At 36.0% G+C, this 21,165-nt stretch overlaps 1 protein-coding gene across 6 annotated transcripts in view; it reads right to left on the reverse strand.

The window, feature by feature from the left end:
• Positions 1 to 21,165, reverse strand: part of ERC2 (ELKS/RAB6-interacting/CAST family member 2) — a 408,254-nt gene that overhangs the window by 241,915 nt on the left and 145,174 nt on the right. For 5 of the 6 annotated variants that reach the window (XR_015773654.1, XM_088061785.1, XM_088061787.1 and 2 more), the window contains 3 exons: positions 19,000 to 19,140; positions 18,315 to 18,455; positions 8,697 to 8,890 (listed from right to left, as the gene is read on the reverse strand). Coding sequence is in view for 5 of the 6 variants with exons in the window: in XM_088061785.1 (XP_087917911.1) it covers positions 8,697 to 8,890; positions 18,315 to 18,455; positions 19,000 to 19,140 (476 nt within the window). In the remaining variant the exon portion in view is untranslated. Of the gene's footprint in view, positions 1 to 8,696; positions 8,891 to 14,878; positions 14,915 to 18,314; positions 18,456 to 18,999; positions 19,141 to 21,165 lie in introns of all 6 variants that reach the window. The other variant, XM_088061786.1, reaches the window with a different exon arrangement.

A 21,165-nucleotide genomic window follows, 5' to 3' on the forward strand; every position in this document is an offset into this window, starting at 1 on the left:
CAGTTACTGGAAATAATTTGTTGCCTCAAATTTGCAACCAAGAAGTTGCAGCCCTGCTACTGGTCCATCAAGTCCTTCCCAGCTGTAGTCCAGAAAAGTTTCTTCTTTAAAATACCAAACTAACAAAGCATCTCTGCACAAACAAACAAAAAAACAGAAAAAACAGCTCCACCACCACCTGACTCTCCAGTTTTTCTCTGCATCCACTGCTCCACAGCATGTCCAGCTCAGCCTGACAGCAATCAGGATCACATCTCCTCTGCAGCACTCCACATTTCATTGCAATTTCCTTCTGGATCAAATATTTTGACTGCAACTCCTGGCTCACCCTAGAAGTTCTCAGGATCAATCCAGCCATTACCATCCAACATATAAATCAAGCTTTCCATACTTTTGCAGTAACTTCTTCAGACCTCCAAATAAATCAGGTACACTTTGTATGACTCTTGTTTAGACATACAAACTTCCCCTTATTATAAATTAAGATCAGAGCACCGTCACGTTGCCCAGGCATGTTGCTCCTGCAAACTGTGAAAGCAAACAATATGAGTGGAAGGAGTGGTTCCACCAACAACCCAATTCCTAAATTTAGTGCCCCTGTCTCCTTTCAGTCACAGCTTTTGGAGGGCGAGCTGTGCTATCTCACAATGATTCTTCACTCACACGCCCCTCCACCATGCACAGGGAATCCTGAGAGCATTGAGCCCAGGCAGTCACCAAGCTCCCCAAGGAGTGCTCTGGGGCTACTTCATGCACCTGGTAAAGAAATCAAGAGGTAAAGAAATCTGCCCTCCAGATCCTGCCCCTGAGGAAAACTCGTGGAGGCAGCAGATCTGGAGAAGCATAAGAAATATTGATTTCTTGAACCACTAATCATGAAAGGGAAGAGTAACAGCTCCTTCTGTTCTCTCTTTCCCTACACAGAGTTGTAGTGTCACATCCAACCAAATCCAAAGTTGATATTTTTCCTTCAGCGAGGCAGAGCTCTTTCCTCCTCATATCACTTCATACTGCATTCTTACTTTACAGAGTATTTACCCTCCAAATCAAATCTCTAAAAAAGCAGATCACTGAGAAATTACAAAATATTCTTCCTTATTTAAATAATTCCTTTCTATTTTAACCTTTGCATGGTTTTCAGCAAACTGAAAGGGTAAGTACAGAACAATGCTGGCAAGTTCAGTAGTGAGTGGGATGAAATTGAGCAAGAGTGCATCATCTTGTCCCAGGGCACTGTTTATATCTTTTTATTGTTCACTGCTTATTTTGTAATATAATATTTTCCTTTTTTTCCCCTTTAAAGAAGACTACCAAAGAAATAAAGTCTCTATTTGATTATTTCTTTAAAAATTAAATTTATGAAAGTTTAAAACCACAAATAGAATCAGATAAATTGAAATAATCTCATCTCAAAATGTCATCTCTTTCAAATTGTTTAAATGCTAAAACACTGGTTTTGCATATGTAGCAAACAGACTAAAAGAGAATGACATGTCAGCAATCTGCCTGTTATCCAACGTGACAACTATGTTTCTCACTCAGAATAACCAGTCTCTCAGAAGAGTAATGTATATCATGGATTCTCTCAGTTTTCAGTAGTACACTATCTCAATTTCTCCAGGGAAATTATCTTTGAACAACATATCACTCTGCCCTTGGAACCATCAAACTGACATTTGACAAAACTGTGGACGGCTTGGAGGTTAAATTTAAAACTCCATTGAACCTTCCCTTGCACATCTCACTGCACTCTGGCCTCCCACAGAAACAATTTGAAAGGCCAACACCAGAGCTGGTGGGAAACTTTCTAGCACTGGTCAGTACAGTTCACATGGAAAAAATATCCATCTCCTCCTTATCTGCAAATAGAAAAGTTTGGGGAGTATATAACATGCTGTAACCTGCAGGTGTGGGGATGTCACTGTACTGATGGTTGTACTCAATATTTTTGCCTTGTACAGGCAGGTGCACATGGGGGCATTAAGCCAATGTATTGGATTATTTTGTTTGCCATCAGTATCAATAGCCTACCATGTCATGAAACAGAGGCAGCATTTTTCTAACCATGAAAACCTTATAGGAGTATGGATGGCTAAAATGACAGCGAAGACCATACTGACCAGCAGAAATTATGGAAATTAATATATCTGTTTCTTAAATTAAGCTTTGACCTTAATGAAGATTCAAGCTGAGAAAACTTAACACTTCACTGAATTCCCACAATAAATTCTAATCGTACTCTACAACTTATCTGGGACTCTAGGGATGGAAGTTGGCAGAGTAATGAGGACAGTTTGCTTCAACAAGGTCAGTTGGTTTTTTAGGTCAATAAAGCATAACAGAAATTGCACCTCCAACTGCTGAACAAATGTTTCTGCATACCAATCATTGAATTCCAGGGAAATCAACCATAATGTCAACCACATAGCATAATAATACCTTTCTTTAGGGCCTCTTGAGCTAGAGAGATTTTCAATCAATGATGAGTATGCTCTGATAGAAATGCAAAGTGGTTACATTCAGACAATAATTTCATCATGGCCAATTCCATAATAAATACATTTAATTAACTTCTGGAAAAAGAAAGATTCTGAAAATAAATTCTTGAAGTATTTTCACAATCTGCATGTAATAACTATCCCTTCAAGCACATAAAAAAGTGCTTAAAGTGGATAGACAGTAAATTTAAAGTTCATCTAGGTCTTTACTTCAATCAATAAGCCTCAAATTTCAGAAACAAACCTTTTCAGCTGGAAAGTAACTTGTGATTGTGACATGTACTAAAGTACATCGGGGGAAAAAAGTCTTGTCAATCTTTTTGCAATGAGCCATCTTTAGCTGTGCAGTTTGAAGACATCCCTGCCAGAGACTTCTCTGACATATCTGAACTGTGAAACATGAATTGTGCTTGGTTTTAAGGCTGAGACCAAAACTCTCCCTAGAGAAAACATCAAAAAGATGTTTTAAGACTTTGCTAACTTACAATTTACAGCCACCCATAAGCATGAGAAAGAAAATTAACATCAAGGGCTACTAAGAGAAAAAAAATGTCAACTTGATCAATTTTTACTTCCAAGAAGCAACACAAGACATGTTATACTTGAAAAGTTTACTCAGAAACAGTGTGCAAACAGCTAAACTAATCTACAACCTGGAAGAATTTAAAACACAAGCCTGACTAGATGAGGTTATATACAAACACAGCATAAAAACACATCCAGACAACTCCTCTAAAGTTATGTGCTTGTCCAGAATCTGGGCAGCAAAACCAGCTAAAAGTCTCTGAACCACTGCAACTCTTCATACTCTGTAAGCAGTAAAAGGGGAAATGGCAAAGTATTAAGAATAAGTCTCTGATCTTAGGTATAAATCTCTCTGCATACAATTGTCACTGTTCATTACCTGCTGGGTTGGGTTATCTACCAAAAAATTATTCCCAATGTTGAACTCTCAAAACAAAGACAACATAAGCAAAACCAAAAGAAGAAAAAATCTTCACACAAAACAACATATGAATTGAATATGTTGTTAATAAGCATTTTTTTTTCTTATAGGCGTTCAAGAAAAAAGATTCATTTACTGGAAAGTTTCTGGTCTAGAAATGAAATGACCAAAAACTTCACAATAGGGACAAGTAGAATAAAAACAACAAAACACAAACAGAAGTTAATAATGTGAAATCAAAACAACTAAATAAATGAAGCATCAATGAAAACCTTCATTGTGGAAGGAGCATTAAGTAGGAGAGCAGAAAATACTGACCTGGAAGTCAAGCTGGTTGGAGTAGGGATGAAAGCAGCAGTTTGGAGGAAAACAGATAGGGAGGAAGACAGCAAAAGAGAATAAAGGTAGGAACACATTAGTTCTTTAAAAATATAACAAGCAGATGTTATATTAGCAGATTATTAGGGAAAAAAAAAAGAAAGAAAAAAAATAAAGGAAAGGGAAGGGAAAGCAAGAACTAAAATGAAATTTCTGCAGAGCTATATCCTTCCTGTGTACTGAAGAAAACAAACTTTAAATCAAAAGGGCATCTTGTCATTGGTGGACAGTGGAAAGACATCCATATTTATAACCATCCAATTCCAAATTCACATAAACACCAAATGGAACAAATAAATTGGATGAATATTGGCAGCATTTGCTGCCACACAAACATCTCGTCATATGCCACAAAGTCTTTAATTTGAACTATCATAGGCTGGTGACCCTCATTCATTAGGTCTTCCAGTGGAAGTTAAAGCAGCTAAACAATTTGGCAACTTGTTCAAAGGTATTCAGAAGTTCATAAAGCACTGTAGCTAATAATCAAAGATGAAGATTTGACACCCCACACAACCCAGGAAATGCAGCCCCTTCCAATGCTGACAGAAAATTTTTAATTCAGTATGAAGAAGAGAATTAACACTTCAGCACTGAAAATATTCTGATTTTTGATAACTTTGGTTGTTTAAAAAATACCTAACACGCCCTTCTCAAATAAGGAAGGCCAAAACAATCCCCACCCAGCTAGACTAGTCCTGAAATCTGTCCCTGACACACAGTACTTCTTGCATTTAGGAAAAGGAGCATATTTAACAGCCATAAAAGTACATTTTTTAAAAGGCAGTTATTCCACATGCTGATGTTTTGTCTCTTGTGCCATGACTTGTCACTGCTGTGTGGACTTACCTTCATGAGAATTCAAATCCAAATCAATTCAGAATGATTTAATTGTAGTCTAAATACCCCAAGAGCTTGAATACACATCTATAGTGTTACCTACCCCCTGCATATGAGAAGTCGGTAACAAAAAAACCCAAAACTTCTTGGTTAAGAACAAACAGGTTAGTCCCATAGCTAATGTAATATTTTTAAATGGACTTTTATATAGTTGCAATCTTTGCTGAGAAGCTACACTTAGCCGAACAAATTACCAACTATCTCACATATCACTGGAGAAAAGTGGATCCAAGATTTTGCAATCTTCACTATGTTGTCATTACTTCCTTTCTCTTTTCAATCTAAATTTACCAATGGATAATTTATACTGTATTATGTGCCAGTGCTCTTTTACTGAAATCACTCTTCTTTCCCAGCAGTGCTTACCCCTTCCCACATATATACAGAACAAGCATCTCTACCCAGCTTTGTTTGGCCAGAGGAGTAAACCACTGCTCCTTAGACTCCTGTGTCATGAGCACTTCATTCCTCCTTACCAGCCTTCTCTGCACCTGTTTCCAGTTTTAATTCAACTTCCTGGCATATGACTGATGAGCAGTACACAGCAGTGTCCCACACAGAGCCTTGCCAGTACCTGATGACATTGATACCTTCCTATCCTTACTGCAGGTATTTATTCTGACATATCAGGATTCACTCCTCATTCTTTACATCTCTGCTTCATTATTCAGATGGTTCATAATGACACAGCCATAAGCAAATTCACCCAATCTTTCTTTTCCTGAACTGTAGTCAAGGATATTCTTAGTTTATATCAGGCAGCCTTACTGGTCCTAACTTCACAAACATGTATTTTATGCCATTGTATTTCACTTCATTTTGTGATTCAAACTATCACATTTCATAAATATACTTCTCATTTTAACACCATTAATAAAACCTTTAAACAATATACTCCTTCAGTCCTGACAGTTCTGTTTCAACTTCAGCTCCCTCTCCTTCATGAGGCTCTTTGCATTAAAACTGGAGATGATCACTATCTTATCCAGTTTCATTGACATTATTAAAAAAACCCAGAGAAATAAAAACAAAAAAAACCCTGAAGAACATTTCCTTCATCAAGAAAACCAGAGAAAAACAGCAAGCTAAGTTTAACTAAAGCACATTATACATTGAATGTAACATCTTGCATTTAAACTTTTTTTAATTATAAACAGATAAATTGTGAAAACTGTAATAAAAGTTATCAAATAGCTTTAGCATAGAAGAAGGAGGTGGTTCTCCTGTGTAGTAATAAGTAACTGTAAAATTCAAAGTTAATATAGAGAGAGACATTTAAGGAATAGATTAATGTGATTTTATAGGAGCAATAATATTAATCTGAAGTGATGACGCTCAGGAGTGTGATAGTTTTTGAGCCAAGAAAATAACATTAAAACCAAAAGAATTACCATTCGTATGAAAACTTCTTCATAATTATTAGTAATGTTCAGCTGCCAAGTAGAACACATTTATAAATTTAACTGCCCATATCCCATAACAGATATTTCTACCCGAGTATTTGACACTTTGTGTGTCAATACTTTCTAACTAGTGGAATGTTAGTATTCATCATCTTGTTTTAATTTTTGTTTGAATTTGTAAATGATAACTTTATTACATCAATTTTTACTTTTCAAACTTATTTATACAAGCATACCTCATTATGTTGAAGAATTCATATATGAATATAATAAATATTGTGAGGATACCACAGCTTGCAATAGTCTAGATTATCACTTCCTCAGAAATTTACGTTGATATATTTTGAAAATTTATGTGGCTGCAATTATCTTGCAATGTAAAGATGTTGGCATAGCAGTGAACATGGGTCCCAGCAAGCTATGAATGAATAAATGCATTTTAACATCACATTCATTTTCCTACAGGGCCCTGCAGATGCCCTTGCATCTGAAGTTTGAGGAAATGTCAAATAACTTGCTAAAGCTCCATAGCAAAGTTTAACCACTCCATCACATTCTATGTACAGTTCATCCTCTTCAAAAGTCTGTGTTCACTCAGCAGTACCACATTATTTTCTGAAAAGTTATTTCAGGGTCAACACCCTCATCAACAATAACAGATTTTGGTGTTTCAAAACTTCACTGCTAAGGATATAACAAATTTGAAAATAAAATTAATACAAAAAGAGAAAATTCTCTCCATTGCATCACCCACTGCAGGATCCTCAGACAATAAAAACAGATTATTTGTTGACAGTGCTGTACCAGCATCTCTGAACCTCTTAGATGCTTGAATCTTTGTAATTGTTGTTTGGTAACCAATAATTCTCAATTCAAATTCATTTAGTACTCTCTATCAATTCTTTATCTCTTTTTACATAAACTGTTTAAATCAAATTTAGATTTCCAGAAATTTGAGATCATAAGCTCCAGTACTTCATGATCATAGTTTAATTTTGTCATTTTAATAGTCAAACATTCAACACGTTCTTGATTGCTGTCTAATGAAGGTCTTAAGATTATTCTCTTGAACAAAAGATTCCTGTGCCTATGGTGTCACATAATAATTCACATTTACGGTGCAAGGGGGGGATCAGTTCCTGTTTACACCTGGTGGTCACACCTGGAGTTGCTGCATTACAAGTGTGGGTCTGTCATTGCCCCTCAGCCCCTACACCACTGCATGGAAAAGGCAGCACTTTCTCATCCACACAAAGCTCCTAACTGTGGTATCTTTTCCAATGTGCTGCTTTAGGACTTTGGAGAGTGTAGGCAGAGCTCACAGGCACAGTGAACAAAGTGACCACTCTTGATTACTCACTTCCTCTGGGACCTCCTTTACAGATTAAAATAGGTGCAAACACTTGAGTATTCTAAACTCTGATGTGGTGAGAGAGACAATTGCCAATTGAAGTTGTCCTTATGTAAATAATCAGTTCTATTTTAAATAAAAATCTTCTCTCACTTTGAATTTGATGTTTCCATTCTCATAACACTTAACCATTACTAAACTTTACCAGACATCTGCAAAAAGTAACAAGTTTTGGCAGCAGGTATCTCTGAAGGTTGATAAGCCACCCTCAGTAAAAGGTGCTCTACACATCCTTATTTCCATGCTGGCTGTTTTCTGCCCCCCAAGGTAACTAAAACTTCTGACATGTTCCTCTTTTTAATGGTAATGCTCCCTAATGGGTGTTCTGTCTTGACTGTAACTATAGCAGTGATCACGAAAACGAAATCACTTAAACTTCTTTTTTGGAACCATGAAACAGTTTTCTTCTGACTTGATCACAATCAAACAATTATATAAATTATTTGAAAACTCCGAATTTCTTCTTTCATTCATGCAAGAGTGTCTAATTAAAGGAAGAGAAAAAAGAAAACTGATCAATCAAATAGCAGGACACCAGATGGGAGAAGGTCCCAAGGTCTATTTAATTACAAAGGGCATGAGACAAATCCCAAAATCATCCTCTCTCCATTATGGAAAGCTTCTACAACCTTCCCAGAAACAAGACAATCATTGCCTGGTCAACATCAGAAAATACTCCTTTGAAGCAAACAAAGACTATGGGAACACTGAGAAATAGTTACAACTACTATGAAATAGTCATGAGATGGGTTAGAAATACTCACCAATACTTTTCTTATTTACAGGACCTCTGAGAATGACTGGTGATGCTCACACTTGAAGAAACATGTGGGGATAGATAGGCCTGATTCACCAGTTACTAAAAGACAGGCTTGTTCCCCATCATGGTTTTCTGGGGGGTTGTTTGTGCCCGTAAATTGCACATGACTTTTCCTATATATGTTTGTTTCGTGAAGAGTATTAAAAAACAGAAACCTTAAATTTTTCCAAGTCAGCCAGCAGGAAAAGCAGTTCTCAAGCAGCCCTTTCTTGTTCTTTTACAAAGCATAACAAATATTCTCTTTAAAAAACATACTCTGCTTTTAATGTCTCTGCTTCTGAAAAGAAGATCAAGTAAGCAAAAATGCTACTCCATGTAAGACAAATAATACAAAAATTACCTTTCTAACTCAGCAATTTTCTTATCTTTGTCATTCTTCTCATTCTCTACTTCCTTGAGTATTTCTAGAAGTCTGTCAACCTCAGCCTGAGCTTTGCCACATTCTTCTCTATAGTATGATGCCTCTTTGTCGAGCTGTTTCATTCTGTCTGCAAATTCTGGATTCATCCGTGCCTCCTCTTCAGCTTCATGAGCCTTCAGAATCAATATTTCAAAAAAGGTAAGGATGACAGTAACTTAAATACCTTTAAGAGCTTTACTTCTTCAGTCTCAGAGTTCAAGTTTTCATTAAAAAGGATTATGGGTATTCCTGTCTGATGATGCTTTTCTACAGGTAATAAAATTATAAACGGATAGATAATAGATTATAAAAAGAAAATATCTACGTAGTCCAATTTTATCATCTTGAAAGGGGAGGGGATTTATTAATGGGGTTTTTACATATTAAAGTGACCGCATTTTAAAGGTGTGTTTTCAAATTTAGAAAAAACTCACCTTGTAATTCATTAAATTCACATTAAGATCAGTGTGGTTTAAATATATAGGCCATTTCTTAACAAATCATGTTGTCTTTCCCTATATATAAACACACACACTTTGTCCATGTATAAATGTACAAACACAGATACATACATACATATTGTATATGTCTGTATCACCAGATGTCTCAAATGCAGTTTGATAAAAAGAATTTAAAATAAATAAATTGTTTATAATGCAGAGGTGATTTTAAAAGATGAATCAATAAACTAAAAAGCTGTTTTCAGCAGACAAATTACCCAATAATCCTTTTTATCTTATCATTAATACTTAACCTGAAACATCAGAGGAACAAGCCCGTTGGTGAAAACAGCACAAACCTGGCAAACACATGCATGGATGGGTGGCAGTTTCACAGACAAGAGAGAACGCAATGAAAACAACAACAGTGCAGAGCCCAGCCCAACTCCCATCAAACCTAATGGCAAAAGCCCAATTAACTTCAATGGGAGCATGACCTGGCACCGAGTGTTTTAAACTGTTCCTGGAATAATCACAGACAGATGGAAACAACAATGCACTGCAATGCTTAGCCTACCCCTTGCTTCCCATTATTCCTAATTGGCATCTTGAAAGAGCAGGCAAGGAAAAAACAAGTCGTTTAAGGCAGTGCACATTAAACATAGAAAATTCAGGTAACAAACAGGATTTTTACAGAAGTTCATGATATTCAGAACTGGAGGTCCTCCAACCATCTTAGTACGCAGAGAAGACGTAGACTTACTTATCCTTCTTAATTTCAGGGAATGGACAATGCAAGCAAGCAATGAAAGAAATGCAGATCCAAATGAAGCATGCATGTTTGGGAAAGGATCAATATAAACTATAGATACTAGAAGGTCCATACTCTTTGCAATGGTTAAAATTTTCTGTATAAATAAAGAACAAGTCTGAGTTTACTATAAATACAACAAAAAAATTGAAATTAGTGGGGAAGAAACTTAGGGGGTTTGCATGTAACATATCATTTAAGCATGAGGATAATAAGGAAAACATAGTAGATTTGACATGTTATTTATCCTAATTTGAGGTTTTTATTCAGAAAAAGTATTTAATCACAAAAAAAAAGCCAAGTGAATGACACGAGGAGCCTAAAAACCCTACTGACGTTGCTCTTCAGAATTTCTGTTTTGATACATGCTCCAGTCCTGAATTCCATGCAGATGCAGGACTTTTTAAACCCAGAACTTGTTTCAAGGTAACATTCAAGGAGTATCTTGATTTTGTATCTTAAGTATCTTAAGTTTGAGTGAGATGCCAGCAACAGATTCCTTTTCAGGTTCATAATCTTCCTTAATAATAAACTTGGATTTCTTTTATACCCATTGTTAATTGTATCAAGAAATTTACTTTCAACTGAAAGTAAACAATTGACTGAAGGACAATTATCTGAGAAAACACTTTGATTGTCCACCAGAGCTATTACAATATACACTTTTCTATCATTATCTAATTTTGCAAGGAATAAATTAATTCCATAAGTAAATTCACTCTAGAAAAAGAAATACAGCTCCCATCTTCAAGATACTAAGAAACTCACACAAAAAGCATATTGTTCCCTATTCATCAGATGTCTCCTCCTCTCCCAAGGATAAATCCAGAATTTCAGTTTCTCTCATAAGGCTATTGCTCTTTCATGTAGCACCCTGTCACCTTTCTGTCCCTTCCCTTTGGTACACAATTAATTACATAACAGCCATTATTTCATAAAGAGGAAAAAGACCCACCTTCCTTCCTCTAAGCAGTCTTCACTTCAGCATAAAGTCTCAGCTTCAGCCCAAATGGTTTTTTCCCCATGTACCTCTACCCTTCTCATACCCCAGGGCAAGAAGCAATGCAGATGGGAGAGAGAAGCCTGTCTCTTTTTTATGTTTTATTGTCACATTGCACTTTCTACAAAGAAAATACATAACTGGGCAAGAATATGATAGCATCATCAATGCACAGGTGTCAAAATGTTCTACTACCATGGAGAATTCCTGTCACACAGCAGCTCAGAAATTACTGAGCTGAGTATTTGAGTATTAAGAAATACTCAAAAAATTATCTGCTGCATAGCTGGTAAGCAAATCATCACCTGAAATAATAGATTTTCAGTTTGCCCTTTAAATCTTTGCTCAACAGTCTGCTAAGGAATTCAACATTAAGCTGAAAAAATATTTTCAGTTCTTGTGTTTTCTGTGGTACTCATGCTGTTGTATATTTGCAGGATGTGTTTTTGGAAAATTCTCCTGCACAAACTGGGTCACTGCATTTCCCCAACATAGAGGGGAACTTCTAAAGTATGATTAAATGTGATTAAGCATCCAACCAATATCACATATAAATCAAGGTAAGTATTCAGTTACTACAAGGTTATTCTTGTTAAAAAGAAAAAAAAAAAGAAAAACCAAAACCAGTATTGCATACCACCAATTTAGCTGATTGCCTGTCCTTTTCAAAGCCCTTAGAGAACCTTTTTTGGACTATTGGCAGGAACCAGATTTCTACAAGGGTATTGCCCAAATGAAGAAGTAATAGAAAGTTAGTTAAAAATGGAGAGCAAGAACAAAAAGTAATTTTTACAAGGAGCTCTCTGCAGGTGGTACTTTAACCTGCAATTCCCTTTAAAGGAATCCTCACATTGTAAACAAAGCTGCCAGTACTAGAAAAGAGCAAACCACAATCCATCTGACATTGCCAGGACAAAGGCACAGAATTACTTATAAGGCCCCATTTTATTTTATGGCTTCACAAGATGTGCTTGGATCTGAACTAGGCACGTTTTTGAATTTGTTGTGTACAGATCAGGGGTGATTTGTTGGCAGATGGAACTTGACTTTTGAGGTCAAACAGTAGGCCCAAAGGAGTTAAAAGGCAGCTCAGTTGATATTGACCCTGCTGATGCCAGGACAGGGCAGATTTCTTTGGCTTTTTTTAGGTTGTAGACTGAACTGTTGGATCAGTTCTAGACAGAGGCTGCATGGTTATCACATGAATCAGAAAGTCTCTGCCCATTTCTGCTGTGCTCTCCTTTTTCTGTTTAATTTCTGTCCCCTGTTTACTCCCTAAGTTCTCTTTACCTCAGAAAACACATTTTCTGTTTTAATAGGTTTTATGGGTAAGAGGGACTGCTCCATGTGTATTTTTCAGCTCTCTTAAATCTGTATCTGCAAATTATAACCCTTGTGTGTGCTGATTAGGTTAATTTCAAACTAACCCACTCACTTCATGATGCTTTTTCTCTCCAATATTATGAGGGTGATGTTGTATGTTATTTTTACAACTGAGTAAAAATAGCATATCACTCTACCATTAGAATTTCACAAGTTCTTACATTAATTATATATCTGTTCTGATCTTTGCTCCATAAGCACTGCAAATCCTTTAGAAGAAAAGTACTATTTCCTTATGTAAACCACAAATGTCCTACAGAAACATCATAACAGTGTGGCACAGACATGCAACATGAATGATTTAGGCTATTAAAGTCTTACAGTACTGTCATGCATGTATTATTCTTCATAACAGAAATGGATGGCTAGATAAGTATTTCATTTTTAAAGCTTCAGACACAAACATACACAGAAATCAAGTGGGTACTTAAATATATATAAAAAAAGAAAAGGAACAGCAGAATTTACATGCAAGATATTACTTTGTAAGATCCTTCAAATTTTATTACTTTCAAGAATAAATGGGGAAAAAAAAGATTGCTGTCACACGAATTCTTCTTGTCTCCTTAAAACTCAGGAGGTTTTCATTTAACTTTAGGGACTGCTCTAAGTAATTTATAGTGTATTCTGCAAGTACTTTAAATTTTAATCTGACATTTCTCTGATAGAAGATCTGGGAAAATTTAGTCTTTAATATTCAGAAAATGGTTCACCTGAACTCCAGACTCAGTACAGCATGATATTTTCATTACAGCACAAAGGCATGTAATTTCTTATAATCAATTTTGCACAAAATCTCATTGGGTATTTCAAAAAGTTCACCTCTAAAGCATGAAGAAATGTATGTCAAATTGTATTTACAATTTATCCTTATATATGTAGGAGAAGAAAGAAGGTGAGCAAGAGAAGTTTGTTTTAAAAGAATCGTCTTGTGGGTATAGTACGGTTGTTGCCCGGTGCCAAAGGAAAAGGATCTTGCATCCGTTGTTTTGCAACTTCCAACAGGCTGTCCTTTTGAAAATTAACCACGTAAAGGCAGAAAAAACAATTAGGAAAAGGACTGACTTTGGAATACTGCACACAAACAGATTAGGAAGTAACAAATGAATTCTGTAGAGCAGTATCGCTAATATTCAGCTAATGACTGGCCAGAATTTATGAAAACCAAGCTGAAAACTAACAGTAAAAAGACTCCAGTCTGAGAAGACATGAACAGGAGCAGTGCAAAGGATGTGAATTGAAACACAGCTGCCACAAAAATTACCCAAGATGATACAGAAAAAAAGGGGTTTATCATTAAAGGGACAAGCTCTTTCTCCAGCACTGTGCCAGAGGGTAGAGGTGAGAACATCAGGTTTTATGCTATTGTGCTTCAATTTATGACTACATTCTAAACACAGGTAACCAATAACTTTAAAAGTAAATACAGCACATGCTGTGAGACTCTCTTTTCCCATACAAAAGTCATGACATATACATTACATAGTTAGAACTACAAAACCTAACCATAATACATTCCAAAGCTGGAGTCCTGGTCCATGGACACACATGGCAAAGCTCCCATTGACTCCTGTGATGGCAATACCTCCTCTAACGTGTCGTATCACATTACTTAAGCTACAAACCCAGTCCTTCTAAACATTCACTACCCCAATTACATAGTGACTCTGACCAGGATTACTATGGAAACTACAGCTTTTAAATTGCTCTTAGAGTTACATCATCTTTCTGTCCTGTGATGCTCACAGCACATTAAATGTTAACAGTCTCAGCCAAAGAGTTGAAAACTCCTCTCTGCGGAGGAAGTTTTTTGCTGCTCTTCCTCAAACTGAAAAAGGAGTCAAGTCAAAAGAGATATTGTGCAATTAAAGCAGGCATTGGCAAGACTATTAATGCTGAACAAGCCAAGCAATACTGTGCTTTTGCAAAAACAACCTTTTGCATTTATCATTTTATATTTTAGTATTTTCTTCACTTAAATACAAAGTTTCCACGTTCTAATGCATATATGCTAAATGTATACACTCTTCCATGAATAGAACTGATCTATTTTAGTCATGGACTTTTGAAAATATTGCCAGTCACTTCCTAGATATTATTATTCATCTAATTAACTCAGTCACTGAAGGTAAACCAAATAAGTTAGGAGTTATATAAGTTTGAAGGATCGAATAAAGTATTGCACATGGAGGAATTAAAAAGCAAAGCAAAAGGAAAACAAAATTTTGCATGCGTTTTCTAATGGAGAAGTTGAGGACCTAAAGGACGTTTGTTTTCTCAGAAACACAGTAAGTACCTATTTAATACATCTTAGATTCTTAAAATGGCCTTCAAGTCCACAAAGTTCATTTATTTGGATATAATGGATAAAGCATAGTGAGCATCAGGAGTGTTCTGCAAAGCTCCACAGAGGAAGAGCACAACACAGTAAAGGAATGGATCCTCATGCTTCCATATGTTACAGCGGGCATTTTAAAAACGAACTTACTGGATTGTACATCTGATTGAACAACTGCTCAGCTTGCTACATTGCAAAGTTGGTAGGGAGTGAAGCACAGACAGGAAAAGAAGGAAAGATCCAGGAAAACAGCATTAGCTCAACAAAACCAGTGCATTTGCACAGAAGAACTTGTCATTAAGAAAAAAAAAAATTAAAAAAAAATAAAAGTAGAAATTTAAGATTCTAAACATTCCTTGGTGAAAGTGAGAGGCACTGGGGAAACATAAATGTTGACTTTGGTTCCTAAAAAAGAATAGCTGGAGTTAAGAAATTTAAGGTTTGTGTTACTTTCCCTTTCTCAAGTTAAATAACCCATGAAATAAAGAGAGGTGTCCACTTTTGATGATACATTAAGTGCTGGTCTCAAGCAATGAATCACGAGAAGTGCTTTTGGCTGAGGCTGCAATTTATCACCAAAGCTTCAAAGACAGCAATAATAAAAGATTAATTAAATAGTATCATTAAATTTATTACTTTCCTCTTGTTTAATACAATACTGAATTTTCTATGCAGAATGACTTTCAAACAGTACAGCTTGGCAAATAGTGCTTTAGCAACTGCAAATATGTCAGTAAGCTAGTACATTTAAGATCATGAAAATCAACAAAAGGAGGAAATTCGAGAGTGGATAATAAAGATTATATATACACACATATATATAAAACACTTTGCTACCTATTAGGGAATTCCTTCTGTTCTTTCACAAGTAGCAATACAAAGTAAGTCAACAAAAATATGTCGAATTATGGGGAAAAAAGCATTCTCTGGTATTTAGAACTTTTTCTTTTAAAATTTTTTATGGATTTCAATCCATAATATTGGTCACAAAGTGTTCAATAAGCTTGTCTATAATTTAAAACATTACTTTTAACACCAAAATATAGCACAGTCACATGAATGATTACTTTGTACAAATACCCTCTTCATTACTTTTGAAATGTGCCTAATTTGTAAAATCATGGGTTTAGAATCAGAAAAAAAAAATAAATGCAAAAAATCCAGTTATACAGCACTGGAAAATATTAGGATCTAATCAGATCCAATAAAATCCATCTTTATTATCAATAAATTAATCTTATTTTCTCCATAAAACAGAAATCAGGGAAAGCTGGGGAGGAGAAACTCTAAAAGTTGTTGTGGTGTTTTTTATTTACAGTTTTAGTTTGGACTTGCCCCTTGTGCACATTTTCCTTCAGACATCACACCACCATTAGTGCTCATGAAAAACTGACTCCCAGCAAGCATGCACAGAGAGCTGTCTTTATATTTCTTACCTTAATTTGTTAAAACGTACAAATCAACACTGAACTATGGCTATTTTACAGCAGCATTGCAAAGCACCTCCTCTGTGATATTTTTAGAGAGGAATACTGTGTAAGCTACTTGGAATCTTTTCAAGGGGACAGCCCCTTGGAGTGGGTTATGAGAGAGAGATGTAAACTGTGCCAGAGCCCTAAACTCCTGCAGCAGCTGATGCTCACACGTGAGCACACTCATGGGGCACGTGGGTTCATTTATGATCCTGTGGCTGTCCCCTCCTCCTCTGACCCAGACATGTGCAAGAGTGACCCAGGTTTCTGTTTCACTCACTTTCCTGAGGAGTGAGAACACGGTGCAGGTATTTTTCTGGGGACCAATTACTTTTAACTCGGGGTATTTACAGGTTTGAACATAAAGTATTTCATTAAAGAAAATGTGAATTGAAAATGACTGTTTGGAGTCTACTGTCATTAACAGTCGCTGTTTCTGTTCAATTAAGCGTGGCCAGAAAGAAGGTTGTAACTACATTTTATTGTGGAAATACCTGGTCTCCTACAAATGGTGGGTGAATTTCCATTGGGGCTTTATGCTGTATTTATGATATAATGAAACTATTATGTTTTCAACTTTCATTCAATAATTGTTTGTATTTATACACAAGAAACATGCTCCCTTTTTATACAAAAGACATCTCAGACACTCTCTGACTTTTATAAGTGCTTGTTTTTCCATGATTCTATGATGTGTTTATATGTACAGTCATAAACGATTGACTTAGGATTTCAAGTCTTTCAAGAGGATTTTGAGGAGGGTTTTTTAAGTGATCTGTGCTTCCAGTGTTCTTTTAACTGTATGTCTTTAATGAAGAAAAAAAGATATTTCAGATTGTAATGAAGTATCTGTAGTAGTGGAGTGCAAAGTAAACAAATATATATTCTAACAAACTAAAGCAAACTAAATTACTTCCAGAGAAACCTTTCCTTTGGAGATTTTAATTCTGCCATCAATAGCATTTTTAAGCTACCGGACATTTAAACTATTTGTGTTTCCATTTGTACATGTTTATTGAAAAAAGCTTCCCTTCCTTTGAACTAAAGATCAAATGCAGGCACCTAATTGTACATATTCATTCTGAACTAAGAAAGAATGCAAGCATAAGGTTTACACGCTGGTATCCTTCATACTTGGCAATACCTTCTTCACAGGTCAGGCTATTGAAACAATGCTTAATCACTGAGCAGGATACTACTCAACCTGGGTAAAAAGAGTGTCAGAATATTATGCTAACAGTGATAACATTCACAGAACAAATATTATTTACCAGAAAACAAAGAACTATATCAATATGTAAAAAAAAAATAAATAATGCTTGATGTACATTTAGTCATGAATTGCAGAAGGCAAACGTAATGCCTGACCCCATCAAATACGGAATGAGAACAATGAGAGCAGACATTACCGAACAACACAGAGAAAGGTCAAAGAAACAATGGTATCAAAACACTTGCAAATCATTTAAGCAAAATCTAGTTTATTGCAGCAATTTAAGTAAAACCATGTAATAAAATACAGGGTTTGTATGTTTTCCTTTAAATGCTTTCTTCCACTTCTTGCTGGATAGAAATACTGAATTGCCTGCTGATATAAACTTTTGATTATTTTGCTTAATTATGACAAACGTGTTCACCAACAAAGCCAAAAATACATCAAAATAAAATCTAGCTAGAGTTTTCACTTTGGAAGCTCATTTTTTTGGTTAGGAATTCCAGCATTTCTTGGACAAGCCTTTAATTTTTTTCTTGTCCTGCAAACATTTCAGTTTACTTCTAAAAGTGGTGTTAATTCACATACATTTAAATTTCTGGTTTGGTAATTTCTTTCTGCCCTTTTCCCTCCAATGTCCTGCTCTCAGTTCATCTATTAGTTGCAGCTTCTCAGAATTCCCTCATAGAGGTACTCAGGAAAATTTCTGAGGCTCACTAGTGGCTTTGGTACAAACCTCTAGAGAAAAAGCAGTATTTGATGCAAGCATCAGCAAACAGCATAAGATGGGTAGATTCTAGATTTACTCCAGAAGAGTAAATAAGTTCATCATTTCAAAATGAGGGTATGGGATGCTGATTTTTGTTTTGCTGATTGTTTGTTTGTTTGAAGATGAACTTACCTTTTTCAACTGTGCTTCCAACTTACTACACTCTTCCTTCTTTTGTTCTATGGCTATTTCTAAAGACTTAAGTTTGGAGTCTCTTTTCAGCCCTGCTGATGCCAATGAAGATGCATGTTCTTTGAGATCGATTAAACTAGACTGGAAAATGACCAAGAGTAAACAGTTAATTCCTAGTCACCAGGACACTAACTCATTGCCAACTTAGCAATCACTTGGATCCTGTTCCCCCTCCCCCAAAACAGAGTTGACTCAAAGATAAGCATTGATAGCAAAAGACACCATTTTGTGCATACAGCTGAACCACAGCAGCTGGCATGCAGTGAAACACAGAAACATTCATCATACAGACAAGCTCGAGTCATATTCTGGAGGTACAAACACACTGAAAACCATTTCTCTAACTGACAAAAGAAAACAGGAGCAGTAATGGAATATTTGAGCCTAGTGGAAGCTTAGGTAAAGAACAAAGTAGAGATTATGAGGCACAACTACGTAAAAACTGAAGCAATATTTTATGTACAAATGAGGACTGTGAAGAATGCCTAAGAAAACAGCAGTTCTGAAGCTGAACACTGAAGTGGCAGAACTTCAGTACTTGACACGATTCAAGAGTAATCCTATTGCACTTTCTTTCATCATAATGACATAGATAGAAGAGCAGAGTTTTCAAGAAAAGACTGACCTCTTTTTCTGTCAGTTCAGCTTGTAAAGCATTAACTTTCTCCTTCAGGTCCTTGTTTTCTTTTTTATAAGATTCAATTTCTTCAAGTCTTTCTCTGTCATCTCGATCCCTTTGCTCCTTCAGACGCTCTATTATTCTTTCCTAACAAGGGAAAGAATTGCATAACAGAAAAGTTCAGAATCATTTTAAGAAAATACATAATTAAATTTGTTTTCATTATGTAGCACTTATAAAAAAAAAACCTTCAGAAGCAGAGGATGAGTTAATGGTATTAAAGTCAATGCAAGATTTCAAAATCATTAGATCAAGGTTTTAAATACTTGATAAAAGTACATTACAGGAACTTCATTAAAGAGCTATACAGATATGACTATGCTTAGTTTTGTGATAGATGTAGAAAGATATTCCCTTCAATAATGCATTTCCTGTATTCATAAGTGATTGAAATCTTGAATAAAAGTTCAAAACAAGCCATGGACAGTTTCCTCAGAGGCCACAACCAGTTTACTCCACTTCAATTTTGTTATTACCCTGCAGTGCTTGCAATAAGATGTCAAGATTTCAGATCTAATCAGAAATCAGCCACTTGATAACTATCAGTAACTTGGAGTTTACAGGTATTATATTTTGAGATGTCAAAAAAACAGATGTCCCAGACACAGAAAAAGTACCCTGATACAAATTTTAAAATGTAAAGGAAGCTTTATTTCTGTCTAATTAATAGTAACCCTACAGACATCTAAACTCAACCATGTTTTTGCATATTTTGATGATTTCCAATAACTATTTCAAGCTTTGCTGAATTGATTGGGTGATTAATTCAAAGGGTAAAACAAACACAGTAGTATGGTTTTGTTAAGCTCTGATTATGTTCTACAAAATCACATTTCATCAATACTTGAAGGATGCAAATGCTAAGCAGAGAGAAATACTTAGAGTACAATGAAATGAGCACTAGAATTGCATTTCAGTTGGAAGCAGGTCTTTAAGCAGAGTATCAGAGCACTACTGGTATCATTTGGGTGGTGGCAGTCAGGGGGGCAGTAGAAGCAATATCATTTGGGTCCTGCACCTGGGTCAGGGCAATCCCAGGCTCAGCAGAAAGCAAAGCAGCCCAGAGGAGGAGGAACTTGTCTGTGCACAGTGACAGAAAGCGGAACATCACTCAGCCATGAGCACTCACAGCCCAGAAAACCACCAAGCAGTGTGGCCAGCAGGTCAGGGAAGGTGACTGCAGCTCTGTCCTGCCCTGCTGACCCCCACCTGGGGGAGAACTGCTTCCAGCTCCGGGGCCCCAACACAAGGACACAGATGTGCTGGAGAGGGCCAGGAAGGTCTAAGGGCTGCAACAACCTGGTCTAATGGAAGGTGTCCCTGCCCACAGCAAGGGGGTTTGAACTAGGTGATGATCTTTAACATCCTCCCAACCTAAACTTGTGACACTAAATAACTTCAGGTTTATTCCTAATAACAAACAATATAAATTCTTAATACTTTGAATATAAATAGTAAGAGGCCAGCCTCCATAAATTAGAATAGCTTAATAATCATGAACATTCAGATTCCACCTGGTTATATTCAGAATTAGTTTTACACCAATTCCTTCTTGAGGATTTATTTACCAAAATGATTTTTTCATCTATAACAAATTAAATGTAACACTATTTCATCCTTTTAATGAACAGTATATTTTTTTTCTCAGTCAATCACAAAAGAAGACTAATTTATCTGTCAGCTGCATAAGGCTAAATGTCAAAAATGTGTTAAAAGGCCCTAATATACCATGTTTTACTTGATTAACAGCTAACTTGCAGAAATCTCAACAATGTGTTCTTGTTTCAGTCTTATTTGCATTGGCCAGCTTTCCTTGTGCACTAATCTGGGACCTCACAGGTCTAATCTATTTGCACTTTATCACAGAAGCAGGAACTGAATTGCCCCAGCATATAGCTCCATTATCAGACATACTCCATTGCTTATCTGCTGTATGCTGCTACAGTAGGACCAACTTTATAAATATCAGCTTCATGAAAGCAACCTCTTGAGCTGCTTTGGGCCAGTCCAAGAGCTGAGATATTCTTTGAAAAGTTTCTTGTTATAACATCAAGGCAGCTGATAGCACTTTTGCATAGTCTGATTTTCAAACTTCTTTTTTTCTTTTTTAAA

Source organism: Pseudopodoces humilis, chromosome 13, assembly GCF_049639895.1.
Source record: "Pseudopodoces humilis isolate 2021_Gansu_Grassland_sample_001 chromosome 13, ASM4963989v1, whole genome shotgun sequence".
NCBI lineage: Eukaryota > Metazoa > Chordata > Aves > Passeriformes > Paridae > Pseudopodoces > Pseudopodoces humilis.